Source organism: Vidua chalybeata, chromosome 8 (genome assembly GCF_026979565.1).
Source record: "Vidua chalybeata isolate OUT-0048 chromosome 8, bVidCha1 merged haplotype, whole genome shotgun sequence".
NCBI lineage: Eukaryota > Metazoa > Chordata > Aves > Passeriformes > Viduidae > Vidua > Vidua chalybeata.
This window is the reverse complement of record NC_071537.1, coordinates 2,538,704-2,563,685: the sequence shown is the minus strand read 5'-3', so window position 1 is coordinate 2,563,685 and position 24,982 is coordinate 2,538,704. Positions and strand designations below refer to the sequence as shown.

The 24,982-nt window shown below is 43.4% G+C and overlaps 1 protein-coding gene across 3 annotated transcripts in view; it reads left to right on the top strand.

Moving 5' to 3' along the window:
* Positions 1–24,982, top strand: part of DOCK1 (dedicator of cytokinesis 1) — a 273,681-nt gene that overhangs the window by 182,960 nt on the left and 65,739 nt on the right. For all 3 annotated transcript variants that reach the window (XM_053949419.1, XM_053949420.1, XM_053949418.1), the window contains exons 30-33: positions 12,472–12,550; positions 13,016–13,116; positions 15,885–15,943; positions 22,142–22,290. In XM_053949419.1, the coding sequence (XP_053805394.1) occupies positions 12,472–12,550; positions 13,016–13,116; positions 15,885–15,943; positions 22,142–22,290 (388 nt within the window). The remainder of the gene's footprint in view (positions 1–12,471; positions 12,551–13,015; positions 13,117–15,884; positions 15,944–22,141; positions 22,291–24,982) is intronic.

Genomic DNA, 24,982 nt, shown 5'->3' with positions numbered 1-24,982 from the left:
ACTTATTGCATGTTTTCTTTGAAAGTACTGTTTTTATCTGAAAATCAGGCAGAAAAAGCTAATTCCTGAATTTCTCAATCCCTAGCTATTCAGCAGTGACTCTCAAACCTCTTTGGCCTCTGGGTGTGATCCAAAGCAAAAGCTTTTTGAAGGCTTTTGTGTGGCTCCTGTAAAGCTTTGTTACACTATAAATCATATCCCAGGTTTTGTGCTGCCACTTTTAGTATCCTTTGGGATCCATTTTCAGGGATCAATGTCTGGATATTGCTGATGTTAAAGATGAAATTACTTAAAATCTGGACAACCTGTGTGTGCCATTCTGCTTTTAATTTCTCTGGCAAAAATCCAGGAAATGGAGCTTTTTACCTTGTATAAACCTTTGATCCCATTGATCATTGCTGGCCTAGATCATTCCTGGCTGCTGCCAGGCTTTCCATAATATCTGCTGCAGATGGAGCTGAAAACTCTGGCAAATCTGCTCTGCACAAGCATCAATATCCCTTGGAAAAGCAGATTTTTCCTTGCCCTTCACGGGTCATTTGTTGTAGATGTCGGCGAACCCAACGGGAAGAATGCTGATGTCTGACTTAGTTCAGAAGGCTGAATGATTTCTTTATTATAATTATGCTATAATATATTAATATACTATATAAAAGAGGATACTAAAAACTACATGCTACTTTCTCTAACTATCATATCTAACTCCTCACAACTCCTGACCCTCTCTGAGGGTCCAGCCACAGGTGGGTTGGATTGGATTGGATTGGATTGGATTGGATTGGATTGGATTGGATTGGGTTGGGTTGGGTTGGATTGGATTGGATTGGGTTGGGTTGGATTGGATTGGATTGGATTGGATTGGGTTGGATTGGATTGGATTGGATTGGGTTGGGTTGGATTGGATTGGATTGGATTGGATTGGATTGGATTGGATTGGATTGGATTGGATTGGGATTGGATTGGATTGGGTTGGATTGGATTGGATTGGATTGGATTGGATTGGATTGGATTGGATTGGATTGGATTGGATTGGATTGGATTGGGTTGGATTGGATTGGATTGGATTGGATTGGATTGGATTGGATTGGGTTGGATTGGATTGGGTTGGATTGGATTGGATTGGATTGGATTGGCCACCAGGCTCAAACAATCCTCACCGGAATCCAACCAAGCAATCACCCCCAGGTAAACAATTCTCCAAACACATTCCACATGGGGAAAACAAGGAGCAGAAATAGGAATTGTTTTCTCTTTCATTTCTCTCTGTGCACCTCAATGAAAAATCCTGAGAGAGAGAGAGAAACGTGCTTGCCACAGTCATTGGATGCCAGCATCCCTCTGCATCCCGGTGTTAGTCCCTGCATCCCGCTCAGTTCCCAGCTTTGTTAGGCCCTGCTTTGCTGATATCCTGAGTTTTAGTGACCAGGCAGTGCTGCCCATCCCACATGGATGCTGAAACACCACTCAGGCCAGGGATGAAGGAATTGTGAATTGGTTTAGTCCTGGAATGGTGAGTTTGGAGCATCCTGGGCTGTGGAACGTGTCCCTGCCCATGGAATGGGATGATCTTTATGGTCCCAACCCAGACCATTCTGGGATTCTCTAATGCAATCCTATAAAATGAGGATGGCTTTAGGTGTTACTCCATACACAAGCACTGGGTGAAAAAAACCTGAGCATTTGGTTTGGTTGTGTTTTCTGAGTGAGAAAATCTCCTATCAGGATTAATCTAAATTTTTCCCCACTTAGGTTTTTTTTTGCTTCTGTGAGCCCATCACATAATTGCAGTCTACTCCCAGAGAAGCTGTTGCTTTCAGTGCTATTGGCATTATAAATCTTCTATCTGGAGAGAGCCAAACTGTGCAATTCAGGCCAGGGAACAGCATCAGAGGAGCAGAAATGGTGCAGAAATGCTTTTTGGACCTTGTTCCCAGCTCTACTTTGCCCCAGTGCAGGAGAACCAGCCCAGGGACATTGATTTTTGTGAAGGGACTGCCTGGTTGTCTTGTCCTTGTGAGGCTCAGGAATATTTTCCACATAGGAATTAACTTCCTTGGCACTCCATCCCTCCCTCTGCACTGTGGGATTGATGGTGCTCCAATGTGCTGGTGTCCAATTCCTAAATTCCAAGGAAATAAGTCTTGCACACTTTTGTAGACTTTCTTATTGCTGTGTCCATAGTAAAGCAAACTTTTCCATGGCTCTGCCTTGGGAAGGTGAGGATTCACCCAAGGGCAGCTGTGCCTGGAGGTTATTGCACTGTCTCAAACTCACCCGTCAGAAATCAAATTTTAGTGCTGTGGTGCTCTAAAGCACTGTTTGTATTTCAATAGCCAGAGAATTTCCTGTAGCTGTAACAATTGTTTAGCCACACAGCATAATTTAGTAGCCTTAAGAACTTTCTTGGGATTAACAAAGGGAGTGAAATTAAAGTATTGTATAAAAGAAATTGCAGAGAACCTGATTTCAGAGAATCCCAGAATGGTTTGGTTTGGGAGGGACTTAAAAGCCCATCCAGATCCACCCCCTGCCATGGCAGGGACACCTTCCCCTGTCCCAGGGTACTCCAAGCTCTGTCCAACCTGGCCTTGGACACTTCCAGGGATCCAGGGGCAGGCAAGGATTTACATCCACAATTCTATTTCATTGCTTGTTTGATATAAACCACTTTTTATCCAAGCCTTTGTCCCATTGACACACTTGGCTGTGTTTTTTTGACCCTGACTGTGTTTGGCTCTTGGGCTTTGATTTCACCAGGCAGAAATTAATCCCCAGCTGGAAAATTCTGGGAAGGACTGGCATGTTCAGAGCAGCACTGAATCCTGCCTGGAGCCCATCCAGAAGCTGCACTGCAGCCCCCACACCTTGGTGTGGTCCCTGCTGAAAGGCCAAAATGGATCTGTTTGTGGGGTTGGCAATGTCCCTCTGCTGCCCTGCAGAACAGAAAAACCCACATTATTAACAGCACTGTGTGCTCTGCCAGGCTGAATTTTGTGCTGTATCACCTGGGACTGTTTGTAGGGTGTGCAGGGTGATTTAACCCTGCCCACAGAGCCAGAGAATCTGCTCAGAGCCGCCGAGGGGCTGAGCTCCTCTGCTGGGGGGATGCTGCTACTGTCAGATGTTGAAGCATCCCAGTGAAGCATTTATTCCACTCCAGAGATATCAGGCAGGGTGCAGAGGGAGCTCTGGGAAGAGCAGCAAAGCAGGGATCTTGTGCAGAGGTTGACAGCTGGGTGAGGCGGGCAGGACGGGCACAGGAGGCGAGCGCCGCTCCCGTCACACCCCACTGCCTCCCTAACGCCTTTTGTGTCGCTGTAATATCCGAGCCACCCTTTGGATCAAACATGGGCTCACCTAAAGCTCCAGCAAGATGGTTTTTTTCACTTTGCACCAGTGTTCCCTTCACAAAGCTGTCAGAGCAGCTGCTGCGGTTTATCCCGCTCATCTCTTACAAGAAATCCCATTTTAACCTCTTCCCAGGGAGTCTCTGCTTGCTGGGGAGATGAACTCCAGTTTTGTGAAGGTTCAGCTCTTCTGGGCAGTGCCTCTGTGCTTTTGATTGCTTGGGTTAGAAAGTAAAAGTCACGGCAAGGCATTGGGATAATTCAGCTCTCACGGAAACTTTCTGCCATCAGAATGAACTTCACATTCCAGGGGAAACTTCAGCAAATGGAATTTCTCACTGGTGACCCCAGCACTGGAGAGGTGATAACCCAACCTTTGCAGATTGCTTTCTTTTTCCTCATTGCTATTCTCTTGTGCAATTTGATAAATTTAATAACCAAAGGAAAAAAGGGAGATTCTTTTCCAAGCAACGTCACGACATTTGTTTAGCCAGGTTCAATTGTCTTCCCAGTTGATGGCAAGATGGATGAGAATGCCAAATAATTTGAAATGTAGCCGATCAATTCTATTGATTTATCCATAAGTAGCTAAAGTGGCCTTAATCACCTCCAGTATCCATGGAAATGGGGAAGGAGCAGAGGCCAGCGCTGTCAGCACGGAGTAAGGGAGGTTCCCCTGCTGCAAACCCTGAGGCACTGGCAAGTATTTGAAAACATTTTGCCAAATTCAGCCAGAACTTCCGTGCATTGCAGGAAAATTTGCCTGTCATGCCCTTTCCCAACCTTTCCGGGATTACTTCTCTTGTAATTATTTCTCTTTCTGGACTGAACATTTGTGTGAAAAGCAGTGCAACAGGAAAAAAAAATTCTATATTGATTTTTACCTCTGCAAAAAGTGGTCGGATTCCTTTGTGAAATCAAGTCAAAACAAGAACTGAGGTGACAAGTTGGGTGGTGAGGCCCTGGCACAGAGAAGCTGTGGCTGCTCCATCCCTGGAAGTGCCCAAGGCCAGGTTGGAGCAGCCTGGGACAGTGGAAGGCGTCCCTGCCCATGGTGGGGGTGGCACTGGGTGATCTTTAAAGTCCCTTCCCACCCAAACCCTTCTGGAATTCTCTGATCTTTGCAGAGGGGAAGGTGATGATTTCTGTCCTAGCAAAGGCTTTCTGCATTTTATTGAGCACTGCACTACAATGAAATGCTTGTTTAATAACTCACCTGATGGCACAGATCCCTTCCAGCAGCACTCCAACAAATTACATTTGTTTGAAATTACAAGCTCTGCTGGGAGTTTTTGCCAGCTGCCACAATAGAAAGTCTCTTGGAATTCAGCAAGTCTGCCTCCTTTAGAATAATAACTTTTGACTAGAGCAATAGTAACACTGTCCACTTGCAAGAGATGCTACTTTGCCAGCATTGTAGCCTTAACTAAAACCTCCTAAATTAAATTGTCTGCTAGCATTTCCATTAGAAAACGTAATTTCCAAGCTTTTACTGCTCTGCCATAAAATTCTCCAGGTGCTGAAATTGAGTACGGACGGTTCTGTCCATGGAGATCAAATTCCAGGGGGCAAAGTTGCTTTGGGAAAGAGGACATGATTTATTAAAGAAATCTGGATATTGATCTAGTACCGATATCCAGCTGTGACGGACGAAAACTCTCTGACAGTTTAAAGTTAGGAAGTGTATGTTCATTGCGGCGCCGGGCAGCGTGCGGGACAGCTCCCAAATGCACACTGCGCCTTTCCAATGATTACAGAGTCCTTTTGTCCACACCAGAATTGAATACCCAAAATACAAACACATATTCATCATTTTGGTACATCCCATTCCTTGCTCCGTGTGCTAATCATTCCAATTATTAAGCATGCGTAGTTTGTTCCTTGAAATGGGTCGGTGGTCCCTTTCATGGGGAGGGGTCCCAAAATGAGGAAGTAAATGAAGTCTTCCTCATTCTGGCCTTTCTACCTTTTCAATGCAAATATGAAATATTTTCAATGCAAATATGACAAATGAACCTTGGTAGAACTCCCATTCCCTTGTCTTCAATTGGTTTCAGAGCAGAGGAGGCCCACAATTGTCTCATGTTCCTAAAAGCTGTTTGTCAGTTTCTGTATTCCTCATTATAAACCCAGATAACTAAACATTGTGTTGACAAGCAATCAATTATTAGTTAACTACTAACTCCTAACTTCATCAAGGCCTACTCATTTATTTTAATTAACTCTAGTAAGGCTTATCTCTAGCTAAAATCTTAGCTCCTCTAAAATCTCCAAATCCCTTAAAGTTTATGTTTCAGACAGAAGGCTAAAGCCTCTTCTTTCCTGCACTCAAAGTCATCCAAAAACCACAGCTGAGACCTCAGACCCATAGTCAAGGCAGGAGGAGAGTGAGGACAGTCTGGTCCATGGTTATCCAAACAGATCCCAGCCCTTGGAGAGGCTCAAACCCCAGCTGGACCCAGCCCTGAGCTGTGCTCCAGAGGCACCTTGGGAAAAGAACCCGTTGTGCCTCTTGGTTGTTGGTAGTCAGCCCACAAGTTTGTCCTTCAGCATTTTGTAACTCAGTTATTTTTCATTCATCTGTCCCCTTTGTTTTAGAGGGTACCAGGCCTGGAATACCAATGAGGGGAGAGCTATCAGTTAATAGAGATAATGTGCTAAAGCTGGGGCTGAAATATTTGTTAGAAAATAGGTTAATAAAGTGACATGGAGCACCTGTGCCGCTGTGGAGCAGGCATTATGAGGAGATTATGCTAATGTGGGTATTTAGTAGCAAGTCTTCTTTGGGATTACTCTCTGCTATTATCATCTTCAGCCCAGGAATTGTAATTCAAAAGGCAGCAAATGATCAAGGATTTAGGTTTTTTCTATTTTTTTTTTTTTTTTTTTTAAGTTTTGACTGCTCCTTAGCCCGCTGAATTAGAGGATGTTGCAAGGAATCTTTTAAACACTTTTAAAACGTTCTTGAAGAGGAAGAAGCAGATTGGGCAGGGATATGTAAATATAAAGAGGTGTTAAATGAAATTAATTTGTTTGTGGTGGGCAGCTGGTAGGCCTGGAGGTGCAAAGGCAGGTGAAGAGGGAAAGAAAAGAGACAAATTTTGGGAAAGGAGAAAACTGAGGGAGATGCAAGGGTACATCCAGGCTGAGCCATTGAAATGACTTTGAGTCTCCTATGGTGAGACACTGGTGAGGCACCTCAGATTCTGGGGGCAGTTTTGGATCTTTTTCAACCAGACAAACATGGAGGGGCTGGAGCATGTCCAGGGCAGGGAACAGAGCTGGGAAGGGGCTGGAGAACTCCTGAGGGAGCTGGGAAAGGGCTCAGCCTGGAGAAAAGGGGGATCAGGGGGGACCTTGTGGCTCTGCACAGCTCCTGCCAGGAGGGGACAGCCGGGGGGGTCGGGCTCTGCTCCAGGGAACAGGGACAGGAGGAGAGGGAACGGCCTCAGATTGCACCAGCAGAGATTTAGCTTGAATACCAGGGAAATTTTTTTTTTTTTTAATTCATAAGTAAGAAAAAAGCTGTTTAAAACAATGCTTTGCAAGAGGGATGGAGGGGTTTGAGGTGAGGGGTGCTCAGAGAAGGCTTTGCTGGGCTGTTTGTGCCTTCCTAAGCCTTTGCTGGGGTCTGGGTTCTTCTCTGGGATTTCCAGGTCTGGGGCTGTTGTTTCCCACCCAGCCTGACAAGAGAAGAGGACTCTGGCTCCCATAAGCACACGGAATTTGTCTCCCAGAGAAGCAGAGCTCAGGCATGGGGAGCATGATGATGTGCAGGAAGGCTGATCAGCTGCAATGAAGCATTCATTATCCTTCCATCTAAATTAACTGAAATGCCATCATAATAGTGCCTTTTAGAACCTCACTCCAAATTCCTTCTCTTTTATCAAATTATCACCTAAGCCAAAATTATTTTATGCTCTATCTGTGTATTCTTGTTTGGATAATCACTCTGTCATTAAGGAAATCACTTTCTTATTCTTTTTCTTTACTTGTTTTTTTGATGTTTGCTTAAGGAAAAATAGTGGGGAGGACATTCCTAGTTTGTATTGTTTCTTTTTCTGTCAGAAATATTTTGCATGAACACTCACAGTATAAATCCAAGTCCTTGGGTACTGGAGCTAACTAAGTAACATGCCAAGTGGCATAGGTTGTAAAAATATTTCCACTTTTTAAGTATTTCTCTTTGGATTATTCCTCTAGAGCAGTGTTTCTGCAGAGGCAGTTGGGTGGGTGCTGCATCCTGTACCCAGCTTTCCTCAGCTCCTGGAGCTCCTGCAAGTACCTTCCAACAATGTCAGAACCGAGTGAGAGAAAACGGGGCACAGAATGTTTTTAAACATGAACAAATCAGGTCACTTGACTAATTAGGAGGGAGAAGGGCAGAATAAAAAGTGACTGAACCTGAGAAAGGGCTAAAAAAAAAAATGAGTTGTTTGGCACAGTGACTCCTGTTCCATTTATCAATCAAATCCCTCTGTCCCTCCTTCATTTACAATTGCCACTGGAAGTCAGGGTTTGATGTATGTTCCCACCTCCTGGAGGCAGTGAGGTTGTTTGGAGGGAAGAAAGGACCTTTTGGAAAGTACAGAATCCAACCATTCGTTTTTGCTCTGTTTGGTGAAGCAATCTCTGCATCCACAAACCAATTAAGCACCTCTGGGCCCAGTGGAAGGGAATAATAATCAATAACAGGAAACATTCCCAGGAGTCAGGAGCTGAAATTGAAGTCAGTTCATGAACCTGCAGCACATTCCTGGATGGATGAACTCTGGAGTGAGAGCCGTAAAGGGGAGGAGTTCCTGGAGGAATGAGAACTGCCTAAGGTGAATGGACCCAAGCAGAGGTCACTGAGATTTGGTCACCTGGATTTTTGGTTTGTTTTTTTGAGAATTTCTATTTTTTATGGCCTGTATTTCCTAATGTTGACCTCTGCCATGGTTTCCTCCATCTCCTTTTCCCTGGCTTCTCTCAGAGCTCCCAGCCATACTTTTATGTCACGTTCAAAAGGTGGTGGGCAATTCACCGTTCCTGCTGGATCATGCAGAGCTGATACACGTCTGATCAGGAAATGCATAAACAGGGATCAAATGCCAAAAATCCTGGTGGCAGAGAAAAGGTTCTGGGGACACCTTAAAGCCCCTCTCAGGGCCTCCAAGAGGAGAGAGACTTGGAACAAGGGCCTGGATGGGGAGGAAAAAGGGGAAATGGATTTAAGCTGACAATGGGTAAATTTAGATGGGATATTGGGAATTAGGAATTGTTCCCTGGGAGGGTGTAAGGCCCTGGCACAGGGTGCCCCTGAATCCCTGGCAGTGCCCAAGGCCGGGTTGGATATTGGGGCTTGGAGCAGCCTGGGACAGTGGAAGGTGTCCCTGTCCGTGAATGAGGTGGGAATAGATGGGATTTAAGGTCCCTTCCAACCAAAATTATTCTGATTTTGCTCTGGGGAAGGTCTCTAAAGACAGAAGAAGAGGATAGTCCCTGCCTCAGAGGATCAAACTATGGCAGAAGAGACAACAGAAATCTCTGGATGCCTTTGGAGCCATCCCCATCCCCCCTTGCCCAGAGCTCACACAAAAACCTCCTCTGCCCAGGCTGTTGATTTTTTTCTTTGGTGGATTTTTATGCCCTTTTTTCTTCCACATATTCTGAAGTGACTTCCTTCTGTAATCATATTCCTTCTATTCCAATCACATCATAGAAAATGTTAATTTCCTGCTTTTAATTGGGTTGATAAAGTCTTTTGTCTCACAAATCTTTCCCAATACATTCGGATTAGTTTTTTTGTCTTACGTGGCAGCAGAGTCCATTGTGTTGGGTTCCAGGCTCTGAACTTCTCCCTTTTTCAAAGTTTAACTTCTGTGGCTCTTCCTGACATGGATAATAAATTCTTTTGTTCATTGAAACTGAATTTCAAGAAGAGCACTTCTTTTTATGCACACACAACTGAGAGCCAATCTTGGTTATTAATTACAGCGAGATAAGAGCTGGAGCTGCAAGGGATGCTCTCCAGCTGAGAGTTTTGATTATTTATCCCTTGGCCAGTGATGTCCAAGTCCACCTTTTATCCTTGAGAGTGTTCCAGCAGCCAATTCCTTTCTTTTTCAGTACAGAACTGTTGGTTTTGGGTTAATTCCACTTATTCTGAAGAGCCACTTCTTGCTTCATTTTCTGTTTTCTCCAACTTTTGACAGTGAAGTTACTGAAAATTGTCAGGACTTGCTTTGGAGGAGGAGGATTTAACTAACACCTGGAATGATAAAATATTTCAGCTTCCTCTTTCAGTTTTTATTTGGGCATAAACCTGAACCGTTTTTATATTCATGAGTTGCAGCAACTTCCCAGGTGATAACAAAGCATTGCCCAGGTTAGAGCCAAGAATTCATCCAGCATGATTTTTTACTGTGAAAATTCTCTCTTCAGAGTAGTGATCATGCAACTTGCTACTTCTTCTTGCCAGTATTTGAATAAATATATTTTTAAAATTAACTTCATTAGATAAAACACATCTTAATTTTGCTCATGGCACTGGAAGTGCTGAAATATCCTGCAAAGTGCTGTGAGGTTTGCCATGACATTTGATTTGCAAATGAAGATAGACTGTAATAATAATTGTAGTAGTGGGAGTAGGAGTAGTAGTAGAAGTAATAATGATGATGATGATGATGATGATGATGATGTTCTGTTGACTGTCACTGGGATTTCTCCACTGACCTATGTAGGAAGTGATTTATCCAGTTACAGAAGGATTGATCAAATCAAATCAAAAATAAATTGGGGTTTCAATAATTCAAAAATCAACATTAAGTCTCTCCATCTCTTCTTTGGGATGTTCCTTTATGGAAAATTGGAGGAATTTCCTGGCTTCCTAAACCCTCCTGATGCCCAGGGGTTGTTTAATTCCAGCTCCAGTTGAACACATATTCTGTGCTCTGCTCCTTTTCCAGTGGCAAATACAGCAGAGTTTGTATTATTTATTCTTTGTTGGTATTCCCTGGAATTAATGTAAGGGAAAAATGAGAGTTACAATTCAAAGAAAAATAATGGTATATGAAGTAATGAGATTGTGCCAAGGCTTAATTAGATGGAGCAGATTGAATACATTCCAGTGATGTCTTAAGGCAGCATCATTAAGCTGGAGGCACAATCCTGCCTGAGTTGGAACCAGTTTTATGTCCATGAGGAAGCAGCCTGGGATGACCCCTGCACCACGTTCAGGTGTTAATTTTGGGGGAAGATTTACAGATCTCCTCGTATTATCAGCTTTCAAAAGCAGCAAGCAAAGCAGGGCTAAGGAGAGGATAAAACTGGTGACTGTCTGATCACACAGATAACCTCGATTTCAGTCTGGGTTTGTGCTACAGCTCAGTAATTGAATCACAGATCTCAAATCCATATATTTTGGAGCAGTGCAGGGTGTTCATTTGTGTGCTGGCTTCAGCTCATTTATAAAATCTCTTAATGAAGTGCTTGCCCAAAACATTGACAAAGACACTGACAATGAGCTGAAGTGCTGAAATTCCTCCTTGGCTGGGCTGGGTGCAAATCCAGAGATACCTCTGTCATCTTAGTTATAAAGAATAATATTATAAAACACACCTGTGTATATGTATGCACTTGATTTTTATGTATATTTGCTTATATCTTAAAAATAGTTTCATATTTTAATTATTTTTCTATTTTCCTTTCTAAATTTAATTTTAATTTTCCCGTTTAGATCCTTTCTTTCTCCTCCATAACTCTGCCATGGGGATGAACTGTCCTTATACTACAGATATGTCCCAAATTTTTCCCTTTATTGATTTATTTCAATATGTAAAGAAATAAACTCTCTTACCATCCTGATGAATTTATGTACATCTTGATATATTTATGAATGTATGTAAATATTGATATATTTATATAAATATATCAATATGTTCATAAAGAATTGCTTGCCAACATAGTGCCCATATATAAATATTTAAATATTTATAAATAATGTCTGTTTCCATCATGTTGCGTAATCTGGAGGCTTCTTTTCTCTTGGATAGCCAACTTTCAGCTAAATATTAATTTTTCTTTTCAGGAGAAATTGCTAAGTATCTTAAATTCAGTACAAACCCTTTCTAGCTGGTTTGTTTTAAATAATTCTGGTTTGGTTTGGGGTTTTTTGGTTTGGTTTGGGGTTTTTTGGTTTGATTTGGGTTTTTTGCCAGCCTGAAGGAGACTCAATTTTTTTTTTTTTTTTTTTTATTTGCAGTGGTGAACTTTCATTTTCAAGATTGGTTTTGGGGTGGGGAAAAAACAAACCCAGAACATGTCAGGAGGGGTTTTCATCATCTCTGGGGACTCTGAGGAGACACAAATCTCTTCCCCCAGCCTGCTACAAAGAGCAGCTCGTTTGTCTGGGTATTAGCTGGCAGCTGCACAGCATAAATTTGGAGTTTGCAGGGGGAATCTCATGTTTGTTTTGAAAATGGAGATCAGGCTACCAAGGAATAATCAGTTTATTTTTCAGCACCATGAATATGTAGTGCCCTACTTCTCCTGTGCCATTTGGTTTTCTCTTTCAAGCTTGTCAGGCCAACTCCTTTTGCAATTTAAGAGGTGTTTTAGGAACTCCATAAACTACAGTGGGTACTGAAGTAGCATTTGGGAAGTAGAGCAGTGAACAATGTTTTAAAGGCTGTCCTTTACCAGCATTTCTGTTGTGCCATAAGTGAAGTTTTTTTTTGCCTCATGTGTTTAAAAATGTGTTTTTATTGACCTTTAAGTTAAAATACAACCAGCTGCAGGTCTGGCGTAGACACAACACTGTAACTTGAAACATGTATGTCTATATAGAACTAATAAACTGAATTTTTAATGATCTCTTGATTATGAAAAGATATTTTAAAGACAAGTGGTTTTATCCCAAACACTCCCTCTGTTTCTGCATATGCTAATTTACTTGATTAATTTGGAGAACATCTGCATAGAATTCTGTACACTTACCAGTGGTGAGATCACACTGCTTTTCAAGTATCAGCCTCAAATTTCACTTTCCAGACAGACTCAGATTTTGTGTCTAATTGGGATGCCAAATATACAAAGGTACCCCAGAAGTGTGTAATTATGTAATTTTCTCTTGATCTTTCAGAGTCTTCCTGCGAGCAATTAATCAGTATGCAGATATGCTAAACAAAAAATTCCTTGATCAAGCCAACTTTGAGTTACAGGTAAGAAAAAAACTCCCAGTTTTAATGGAATAAATGATATGAATGCAATAAATTTCTGCCCTGTGTAGTTTTGGTGGGTTTGTTCATGGCTCATTCATGGTTGTGAACCCCAGTTATCCCAGTTAAATCATTCCAGGCTCATTCCAGGTGTTGTGATCCATTCCTGACTTGTGGGTCTTGTCACAGAATCACAGAATCACAGCAGGGTTTGGGTTGGGATTCTGCCTGAATCATCAAACACAAAGAATTGGGATTTGTAGCTGGGAAATATTTGTTGGAAACATAAAGGCAACGAGGAGCTGTATTAAGAATTTATCAAGAAACACCATCTCTGTGGTGTCTGTTCTTTTCTCCTTTAAATATTTATGTGCATAATTCAGAGACTTTAAAGTTGTTTTGTAGGTGTGTAGAGAAACATTTCAGAGAATTAATGGAATCTCTTCTTGTCATTTTGGGGGCTCTCAGCTCTGGAACAACTATTTCCACCTGGCTGTTGCTTTTCTCACGCAAGAATCTTTGCAACTGGAGAATTTTTCAAGTGCTAAAAGAGCAAAAATCCTTAACAAGTAAGTCCTGCTCGTCATCTAAATCATGGCCAAGAACTCGAGGTCTAGTGCCATAATTTCAGTTTAATTTCTTTGCTAAATCTATTCAAATTGAGATGCAATCAGGGGATAATGAAAGGTTGGGTTGAAAAACATGAATCAAGTGTTGTGTGTGTTTCTGCCCTGGCGTGGAGATCTGAATTTCACCACTCATTAGTGATGAATTCAGTGTTTGCTGCTCAGGATGCTCAGAAAGTCAAGATTCTCATGTTAACTTGTTAAAAAACTGCATTTTGAAAGCACTTCAGCTTTGTGCTTCTTCTGCTCTCATTTATGTCTGCTCTTTACTGTTCACCCTGTCGTTGAGAGGGAATTTTGGTGGCTCCAGCCTTTTCCACTGGGCTATCCCTGAAGGATGGGTTGGGATTTCCTCCCTCTGAGGGATCACATTCCCTGCCTCCAACCTCCCCGCTGCCAGTCAGAATCCCACAGCAAAGGAAAGCTGTCAAAAGTGGGAAAAAAAAGCCTGGAAATGAGAGTGGAGCATGAAGATTCTGTTTAAACAGAATGATTAAGGTGGAAAGGACCTCCAAGATCGTGGAGTCCAAGGCCACCACTGCCCCAAGTCCCCAAGTGCCACATCTTTGCAGCTTTTAAATCCCTCCAGGGGTGGCAAACTCCACCTGAACAACCAATTCCAATGCCTGGCCACCCTCTGAGTGAGGAATTTTTCCCAGCTCTCCATTTTACCTCCCCTGGCACAATCGAGGCCGTTTTCCCCTTGTGCTGTTGATATTTCTCCTATCTTTTATTGGGGCTCCACGGTAGTGACCTTATTATTACTTAACTAAACACCAAGCTCTGAAAAGAGCCAGTGTTGTGATTTCAGGCAGAGTGTGTGGATCCTTTTTCTATTTGGGAAGAGCAGCTGGAAAAGCCAGGTGTTCCCAAAGCCACAAAAATGGGGAATTTCCAAGCTGTGATTCCCTGAGCAAGCATAGCTCAGGCTCCTGGTGTGTATAATAAATAAAATGTGAGAAAGAAAATGCATTTTGTATCCCTTCACCTTCCCAATCCAGGCCTTTCTGTCTGTTATTATGATAAAAGAAATCCCAGGGGGAGCAGGCACAGTTCATCACTGCTGCACTGACTTGGTTTTAAAGACTTTTTGCTCGTGTGGCTTTTGGGTTTTGACCAGAAAATTCAGGAAGGGCTCCACATCCCATCCCTTTTTATGGGAGCCAAGTTCCACCCTGCAAACTCCACCTGAGTTTTGAGGTGTTTCCTTTGGAAGCTGTGCTCTACCTGAGCCTTGAAAGAGAATTTTAAAGCACTTTAGGATCTGCTCTACCTGGAACTCGTGGGGCTTCCTTGATGAAACAGGAATATTTACAAGTTCAGTGGAAAAGTGGTGTCAAGCAGAGCTCAGGGTTTGGGGCTTGTGCTATAAATACCATAATATTATTATAGATGAAGGTTTTTTTAAGGAAATTGAGCTGGTGTTGCAGAGCCAAGTGTATTTTATTTATGAAAGTTGAGCTGGTATTGTAAAGGCAGGTAAAGGAAATTGAGATGGTGTTGCAGGTAAATTGTATTTAATTAAATTTAGAATCCCTTTGCTCTCTCTGCCCAGTGTTAATAAGCACCTATGAGAGCATTTTAGTTCAGCTCAGACTCCTGACCTGAACAAAAAGCCAAAAGCTGAGCTAGAAAATGCTGTCAAATACATTTGTGGACTGATAATTCCTGTTTGTCAGGATGGGAACCACAGGCACATATTTTCTTGGAGTGATTTTTATAACAAACAGAGCAGTTTATCTCACTGAAGGAATTCAAGGAATCAACAGGCATTTCTCACTGCTAATATAACTAAATAAATTAAGTCATTTGAAGTGGTTGCTTAATAAAGTTTGCAAAATTGTAAATCTTTGTTTATAATGAATTTGCAAATTGTTATTTTCAGTTTAACCTGGTTTTGGAGGCAGGAATCAAGACAATGAATTTGAGATTCAATAAATGCATGGTCTGGAGGCACTTTCATTGCTGTGTGAAGGCACTTCTGTGTCAAAAGGGATATAATTAATCAGTTAATTCAATATCACACTCACCCATCTTTTAAGTACATATTTCAATTAAAACATCAAATATTTAATAATTAAAATTTAATTATTGTAATTTGTAGGTTTTGCTAAACATTGCATTTAAGCATTAGATAATAGCAGATTCTTAATGATGCAGAAGATTCTCTTTAATCCATATTAATGACTGGGTGTCTCACTGTTATCCCCCAGAAATCCTACAAGTTGCCAGATATTACAGTTTGGCTCATCCTGATATTTAAGTAATGGTCTTTAACTTGCAAATATTCCATGTGGCAAATGCATCCTTGGAGCTCGTTAGGCTTCTGATCCCATCGTTAACGAAGGCATTGGGATGTTTTCCACTCATTAAAGCTCTCCTGTGGAGAGGGAGGGGAGTGGAAAATGACCCTGATGGGGTATGGGAGGTGTTGGTGCCACCAGCTTTAGGGTGGGTGTGCTCCCAGCTCTGCCTGGGACCATGGAATGTTGGAATTGTTGAGGCTGGAAACCTTTTTTTCCCCAAATTTTGGCATTGCTGAGCTGGTGGAGGTAGCCAGGTAATCTCAGTAGTGTGAGTCCAATTTGAGAACCTGTTCTGGAGTTTCTTCCCTTTTTGAAGGCTGTGAATCTGACTTGCAAATGAGATTTATCTGCTTGTAGGTCTTAGATTCATTTTGTTTTAATGCTGGGTTTGTTTCCCTTTTCAAGGTACGGGGACATGAGAAGGCAGATTGGGTTTGAGATCAGGGACATGTGGTACAACCTGGGTAAGTAACCTAAGCATGTATCCATCAGTGTTCCCCAAAACAATTTAGAGGGATATTCCTGGAAAAAATTCAATGCCAGGTTGGATGGCACTTGGAGCAATCACTCTATGGAAGGTGTCCCTGCCCACGGAACAAGATGGTTCTTTGGTGTCCCTTCCAACCCAAACCATCCCATGCTTCTCTAGAATGAATTTACTTTCTCTTGAAACAAAAGTATGCCTGCAGAGAGCTTTTAAAAATTTGAGAAATCAAGCCACCTCTGCACATTTAATTCACCATCTGACTAGGCACAACCCTCTTGTTAATATTTATTTGTCTGTGTTTTTTGTGGGTTTCAGCCTCTTGCTGAACACAAAGCCATTGTTATGGTGATACCTATTCAGTGGGGGCTTTTTCCCCTTAAAAATATCTATATACACATGTATTTATATTTACTCACTTGAGGACACAGTACCTGGGGCTGTAGCAAAATGGATGTGTCCAAGGGTTCTCAGTACCTCAGCCTGGTAATTCTGCTTAAACTCTTCAGCCTTGTCTGGCAGCATCAGTGACTCAGGAAAGCCTGGGAAGGTGGAGCTCCCTGGAGCTCGTAGGGAAATGAGGCAGCTCTGCCTCTCTCCAGCCTGGGCTGCTCCCTGGGTATAATTTGTCTGTACAGGAATTGAATTTCATGAGAAACTGAGTATTTACTGTGACCTCAGTGTACTCATCTGCCAGATTTCATTTTCCTGAGCTTAACAGCACAGACACTTCAGCTCTTCTGAGTTTTATCAAAACTTCCTTAAATGATCAGAAATAAAGTGTTTGCCACTCCACTTCTATCTCTGGCTGAGCTGTTGTTGCTGGGAGTTGAAAAACCCCGGCATTTCTAAGAGAAGAGAGTGCCAAGGGTTCATAAGTATTTGATATCACAGAATTTGCATCCTATCTGCTGGAATGATGAGGAAAGGCTTCAGAGAGCAGCTGAGTTCACTTTTATTAGAAGCATCTTCGGTGAATTAAGTGTCTGGAGAACAGATGAGAGCTTAGTGCACGAGTGAGATGTGACTTGACAGGCAGGTAATAAAATCAGTGTCGTGCCTGCTGCTGCATCACCCAGCGTGGGCTGCTGGCAGCCTCTGGGTGAGTAATTAGCCAAATCCATCCCTCTTCCAGGCCCACAGTCGTGGAGTCATGGAATTGGAGAGGTTGGAGAGGTTGGTGATTGGTAAGGTTTGAGGGCACACCTCGAGGGCTGTGCCCAGCTCTGGCCCCTCAGTTTGGGAAGGACGTTGGGACGCTCGAGCACGTCCAGAGGAGGCAGCGAGGCTGGAGAGGGGCTGGGAACACAAACCCTGTGAGGAACCACTGAGGGAGCTGGGGGTGCTCAGCCTGGAGAAAAGGAGACTCAGGGCTGACCTCAGCACTCTCCACAGCTCCTGAAAGGTGGCTGTGCTCAGCTGGGCTTGGGCTCTTTCTCCAGGAGCTGACAGAACCAGAGCACACAGCCTCGAGCTGCACCAAGGGAAATACAGGTTGGATATTGGGAAAAAGTTTTTTACAGAAAGAGTGATAAAGTTCTGGAATGGCTGCCCAGGGAGGTGGTGGAGTCACCATCCCTGGGTGTGTTTAACAAAGCCTGGATGTGGCACTGGGTGCCAGGGTTGAGCTGAGCTGTTGGGGCTGGGTTGGACTCGATCTTGAAGGTCTCTTCCAACCCAGTGATTCTGTGAATTCTCTGAAAAGGTCAAGTCTGGCCCAGCACTGCCAAGGCCACCACTGCCCTGTGTCCCCAAGGGCCACATCTACATGGATTTCAAATCCCTCCAGGGATGGGGACTCCAGCACTGCCCTGGGCAGCTGTGCCAGGCCTGGACAAACCTTTCCATGAAGGAATTTTCCCAAATATCCACCCTGAGCCCAGCCTGAGGCCGTTCCCTCTCCTCCTGTCCCTGTTCCCTGGAGCAGAGCCCGACCCCCCCGGCTGTCCCCTCCTGTCAGGAGCTGTGCAGAGCCACGAGGTCCCCCCTGATCCCCCTTTTCTCCAGGCTGAGCCCCTTCCCAGCTCCCTCAGCCCCTTTTCTCCTCACTAATATTTCTGGCCTCTTTGGATTCTTATGGATTCTTAAACTTTTCCCAGAATTTACTAGACTGAAAGTGGAAAGTTTGGCACAGACTTTTCCATCCAGCTGGTGTTAACTGAGGTTGTTTTATCCAGGCTGGGCTTTGTGGCGTGCCTTGTGCCTTTCACTGCTGCTGCTGTCACTGGCTGCTCTTTACAGGTTCTTTAGTTGCTCCAGGGTTCAGTTTCTCACCATTAACAAGGATAATAATTTCCCCTGCAGTTTTGGGAATCGATTGGCACAAGGGGTAGTGTTTTCTTCAATATTTCTTTCTGTGCTGTCATGAAAGCCTTTTATTTTTAATGGATTTTTTATAAATGGAGATTATCCAGGTAAGATGCCTCTATGACCTCCTCAAACTCAAATATCCGTTATTCTCTCAGATCCATTAGTGGGATCATTAATGCCAAAATCCCACATGTGGAGGGAGTGAGGAAATTGCTTCTCTTCCCAAGAAAAGCTGGGAGAGAAAGGTAAATGTGAGGCAGGACCCCAGTCCAAGGCAGCTTTTGTGCTTCTCCTGAGCAGCACCTTGATTTTCCTCATCTTCTTTGCCACACAAGAGAGTCCATGTTAAACTCATGGATCATGTTTCACTTCTGGCTCCTCGCCAATCTCATCTGTGTCACAGCATCAATTAAGAAGGAATTCCAACTTCTCACTGCATGGGAATCGATTGGGGGGTGCCTGACACTTTTATCTTGGAAGCTGCACTGCATTAATCAAATTATTCATGTGTAGGTTCAGAAACCAAATCAGAAGTGGAAGGCTGGAATTCTGGAGTTCTTCAGCACAGGTTTTTTATGTCTGTGCCATTGTGCACGAGATGTGTTAAAACCAAACCACCCTGACTTTTGATTTATGGATTAAAGGGTATAAAAAAGCCTCAAAACCGAATTTTGTCTTATCAGGTTTTGTTTCCAAATACCATGATTAACACACGATGCCTGCTGAGTTAAAATTCCCCAGCTGGGAGCAAGGCAGTCCTCCAGCTATAATGCACATTTAAAAGAATACATTTTATTTCTGAAATTAAATAGTAAAATAAGAATTCTTAAAGTTTTCACTTGCCTGCCTGTTTCTGATGCAGGGGAGGCCTCAATAATCGCACTTTCCTATTTTTATGAGCAGGAAAAAAAAAAAAAAAGAACATTTATAGTGCAGAACAGCACTTTAGAGGCTTTTTTCCTTCCATACCACAACCTGAACTTTAAAATGTGCTACTTTGAGTCAGTGTTTTGTTGAAAATGGGGCTTCTTAAACCTTGCTGAGACATTAAAGCATCAAAAAAGCATCAAACAGGCCGTGACCTGTCTTGGAGATGCAGGAACTGAAAAACCACACACTGGAAAGGGTTTTGTGATGCAATTTAGCAAACAGAACCCAAGGCTCTGCCAGCAGGTCCTGTGCACAGGGTGACACCCACAGCTGGGTGGCAGAGGAATCGTAGTGACATTTCAGGTGACATCCTGCTGGGAAAGGTGGCCAGGGAAAGGCAGCTCGGGGGTGTCGGTGACGTCTGAGCCAGCTGGGGGGAGATGGAGAAGAGAAACTCCCCAGGGTGAAGGGGAATGGTTGCAGGTGTCCTCCAGCGAGTGCCACCGTCCCTCCCAGCGCTTGACGTCACCAAAGGTGTCTTGACAGGGCCCTCGCTGTCGTGGGAGGGAAGGGCAGGGTTAAAAATAGCCCTGAACTTTGGGTGTTGCATAAATAAAGTCATTGCACATCACCCTCTCTGGATTAGTCAGCCGTGTTCCCAGCCGGCCCGGGGCACAGGGGAGGCTGCTGGCAAATTACTCACAGGTTTTTGTGGCCCAAACTGAAATGGGAAGAATCTGGGAGATGAGAATCACAGTGTCCAGCAAGGAGAGCACCTTGGGCTTGGGTTGTGGTGAGGTCCCTTCCTGCTGTGTGAGCATGGCCAGGCACAAGGTGCTGCAAGGGGAAGGTTTTGCATGTTCAAAGGGGGCTTTTTTTTTTGGCTCCTAAAGCAGCTGCACGAGTTGGTTTTCAGAAGAGACTCCTCAATTTTCTCCCAGACTTGTCACATTTGGAGTCTCTGCGTGGGAGTTCCCACATTCCTGCAGGGAGGAAAGAGGTGAACTCCTTGCTGGGGCATGGATGCCCTGGGGGGCCAGGGGAGGATTGTTTCCCTTCCTACTTTGCTCCTAATGCTTTCTTTAGTGGCCCAGCATTGTCACAGCAAAGCCATGCGTGTCACCACCGATGTGCGTGACACCACCCAGGGCTCCCGCTTCAGGGGCTTCCCCCAGAGAGCTGCAAGCAGATCGTCATCTAATCGAAGATTCGAATCTTGTGTGGATTTTTCACATCTCAAGTTCAAAAGATACTCCTCTTCTGAGGGAATTCCTGTGCTTGAGGCAGTGGAAGAGCCCTCTGTGGCACAGGGAGGACTCGCAGTTCAGTCGGCGCGTGATGAACAACTTTGTCACCGTTATTTGTTTTCTGCAGTCTTGACTCTGACACTCCTCAGGCATAACACAAAAGATCTGTCACCTCAGAGGTCCAGTGTAATCATCCTTGTAGGAGACTGAGGGAAAAGCTTTGGGCTTCTCACTTGATATTCCTGAGCAGCCCCAGCACTGCAGCAGCACCCAAAGTCACCATTTTCCTTGAGTATTAATTTGCCCTGATCCGATTGCTAATGCTAATAGGATTCAGGAGTTTGCCAAATCAAGGGACTTAAATTATATCTGCTAAAAAAAGGGAGCGTGTTTTGGTGGTAAAGGATTTTTCTTGATTACATTTGTTGAGATTTATGTTAGTTCTGGTCAAAGTGAAACTACCAATTAAAGACTTCACTGGTTACTGTCACAGTGGTGGAGTGCAGTGGAATAAAAATGAGTTGAAATCTGTTTCTGTCCTGTACCACTGGTTACTGCAGTGGGAAGCAAGAGTTTGAGTGCTGGAGGAAACTGAGGACTGGAATCCAAAGAATCTGGTCTGAAGCACGATAGTGGGTATAGAAACAGTGTTTGAACCTGGTTGTAAACATCCCTGAGAGGGCATTTGTGAGGAACATCTCCAGTTCTGTCCTGAGCTCCCAGTGGATGCCAGCCTGTTGCTGATGGAGAAATGTGGTTGTGTTTCCTAAACTTCTGCCTGGAGCTCTGAGGGCTGTGCTGCTCCAGCACCACGGTACAGGGAGGTGATGAAACACCAGCACAGGGTGCCCAGAGCAGCTGGGGCTGCCCCTGGATCCCTGGCAGTGCCCAAGGCCAGGCTGGAGCCACCTGGGATAGTGGAAGGTGTCCTTGCATGGCAAGGGTGGAATTGGATGAACTTTAATGTCACTCCAGCCATCCTGATGATTTTTCCATGGACTTATTCACCAGATAATTTGCAGCACACACACTCTGCATCCATTTAGCCAATAATATAAACAGCAGCCTGCTTTTTTTTTCCAATATTTATTAGGTGCCACACTCTTGCTAAGCTTTAATTTCCCTTCCCTGTGTGGAGCAGAGCAGGGATGGGGGGAGGAGCAGCTTTCTCTTGGGAAGCTAAATCTGCAATCAGGTTTTGCAGGCAGCTCAGCTCCGAGGAAAGGAGACATATTGTGGGCTGGCTGAGCTGTGCTTTCATGTCTCGAGGCTCTGTTAGGCTGCACTCGTGGTGACACTTTGATAGACTGACACCGAGAACATTTTGTTCACACAGGAGTCTAAATAAGTTAATACAAGTGATGTGCCTTTTAGCCTTCCTCCCTGCCAGCCACACGTTGTGTTTTAAAATAAAACCTGGAAATTTGGGTGTGAAAATATGTAGTGGGAAATGAGGCGAGTCCCAGCTTGATGACTGATTCAACAACTCCTCTTGGTTTGGATTTAGACAATACCTCCTCTCCTGTGGTAATAATTAATAATAATTAAATAGTAATAAAAATTATTATTAATAACAGTAATTATAATGGTGGTTATCATCATCAAATAAATAAGAATAATAAAAAAGTATCTCAGTAGAGCCAGGTATTAAAACATGCTTTGTTATGCTCCATAAGCATATTAATACAGCTTTTACATCTTCTACCAAAGCCAGGGGTTGTTCACTCTGAAATGCATCTTTTCTCCTAAAGGTCAGCATAAAATCAAGTTCATCCCAGAAATGGTGGGGCCTATCCTGGAGATGACACTGATCCCAGAGACGGAGCTGCGGAAGGCCACGATCCCCATCTTCTTTGACATGATGCAGTGTGAATTCCACTCCACCAGGAGCTTCCAGAGGGTAAGCAGAGAGCTGCAGACATTTAAAGCAAGGAGGACGTGGCTGTTCTTTGACAAGACATGAGGAGTTTTGTTATTTCTCATTTTTCTAAGGAATAATATAATTATGGATTTGCTTATTTCCTACAGCTCCCGAGGGGCTGTGGAGTTTTCATCTGTTGGTTTGAAGTGGTTATTAAAGGAGAGATTTGCATGTCGTAAATGAAACCTTTGGTTATGGCACAGGAGCAAAGACAGATGTCTTAAATTGTCACTGTGACTCACACAAGGAGTTTGCTCCTGAGATAAATTGGACATAATGGAAGCCTGATAATGTGGCAAAAGTATAACCTGTAAGGATTTATCATCTCTACTCTATTATAATTCTGATTTGCCTTACCATTTTATGGATTTTGAAGAGGAAAAAAGCAAACCAGCACTGTCTGTGCTTCTTCTTGCTCTACAGGCACTGCAAAATCTCAAATAGTAATGGAGCATTTTTATTCTATTTGATTTGAACTGCTGAGGGGAGCCCTTGAATACACACACACCATCTTTTCCTGATAGCTTCAACTTTTGAAAGACAAGTGGAGTGAAAGAAAGTTTCCAGATATCATTCCTCTGACATTGCTTCCCTTGAAACTTTGCTTATGGATTGAGTTTAAGACTAGTTAGGCCAGGTAGGGTTTGGACTAAGCCAGTGGAGCTCCTTCCCACTGTGAGATTTCTGTCAGTTCAGGATATGACCTTGTGAAGTTTGCAATAAAGCTTGACATGTGTTGTTTGCTTTTTTTTCCCTTTCTGTTGGCAGTTTTCTTTCTTGGATAAAAAACCTTATCCTTTCCCATACTTTTCTTGTGAGCTGCTATGGAGAAGCAGCTCTTAATAAATCTGTAGGCAGAGTGAATGAAAATCTGCATGGAGAGACTTAAGCAAGGGAAATGGCATCAGCTTTATTGCTTTGATTTGTTTTGTGCTGGATGGTGTGTGGAGAGGTTGTGAACTGTGTTTTGACTTCATCCAATTACTGCATAATCATTTTTTTCTCATGTTTGACTCCAGTGCTACTGTAAAGATTGAAATGCTCACTGGGATGCCATTTAAACAGTTTCCTGTCAGATGCTCTCTTTTGTTGCTTGTCATTTTTTATTTCCACAATTATATAGATCATGAAAAATCCGAGGGTGACTTTATAGCTAAATATATGGCCCTCAATTTTCTTGACAGAAGGAAACCAGCTTTGTGTGGAATAGTTGGCTGATTTTAATAAATGAATATCCTAAATATTTCACTTAGGGAGGGTTTTTTTTTGCCATTTAAGAAAAATGCCTCATCCTCAAGTCAGAGATGTCTGGGGTTGTACTTGTATTTCCTGTAGCAGTGTAGTTTCTTTGTGGGTGTATCATTGACAGGACAGGTGCAGAGGGAAAAAAAAAAAAACATTTTCCATGAGTTTGGAGGAACCAGCCACATCCTACAAGGAATAATCAATCAGTCCATTGATCATGCAGTTCTGAGTTTGCTGAGTATCTCAGGGTGGCCTTTGGGGAATGAAGATCACAGGCTTGGGAAAAGCAGAGGGTTGAAGGAAAGTCTAGGCTGGATGGGACCTCTGGAATTAATCTGGGCATTAGGTTGGGTTATCTGGGACCACCTGAAGCTCAGTTTGGAGTATCTCCAGTGAGGGTTGTTGGAGCAATTCTCTGGGTGAGCTATTCCACTGTTTAATCCTGGACTTTGGAAGGTGTCCTTGCCTGTGGCAGGGCATTTGGGATGACACAAGGTCCCTTCCAACCCAAACCATTCCAGGGTTCTATGATTCAGACTTTCCACTTTTTATTTCCTGATGGAATTTCCTGGGATCAGCTTGTGCCTGTTTCTGCTTCCATCTCCTCTCTGAGCACCTTTTAGGTGTTGGAATGTTTGACTTGGATTTTCTCTGGGCTGAGCAAACCCAATTCCTTCAACCACTGCAGGTTCTGCAGCACTCTGCCCACGTTGGTGGCCCTCCTTTAGACCATCTGCAGCTTGCCAGGGTCTCTCTCAGCTGGTGGATCAGAGCCAGACACGGAATTCCAGCCGTGGTCCAACAAGTGCAGTAGTCCTCTTGCTGCTCTGGCCATGCTCTTGCTGATCCAATCCAGGACACATTTAGGCTCCATTGAAGGGGAACACTTTCTTTCATGTTCAGCTTGGTAAATTGGTTTTTCCCAGTCACTTTCTTGCCCTTTGTGTACCTGGAAAAAACCTTCCATGAGATCTTGCTCTGTGGTTTCCTCAGTAGCTGAACTGGGGCTGCCTGGTTTGTAGATTCCTCACTCATTTTTTTTCTTTTGTGTTGAAGTTATAGAAATAGATAAAATCTATTTTTTTTTAATATTACCAGTACCTAGGCAAGCTTAGATGCTTAATGGGTCGATGTAATGTGCTGCTTTATATCCTTTATATGCAAGTACCAATTATCCTTGTCCAGCACTGCTTCCAGAGAGAACTTCCAAATGGCATGGTTGGCTGCTGTTAAACTAATCTGCCAGAAATCCAATTATCTAACCTTATTAGTCACATCAACAAGGGTTTAGGTTGGCTCCACTTCTCCAGCAGATGTATCAACCTCATGATTTGTGGGGGAGGAACTGCAGTTTTTTGCAGGCCTCCGATGCTGTGATGGTTTGTATGATAAACAGGCAGCTTTCCCTGTGGTGGTTTCCATTTCA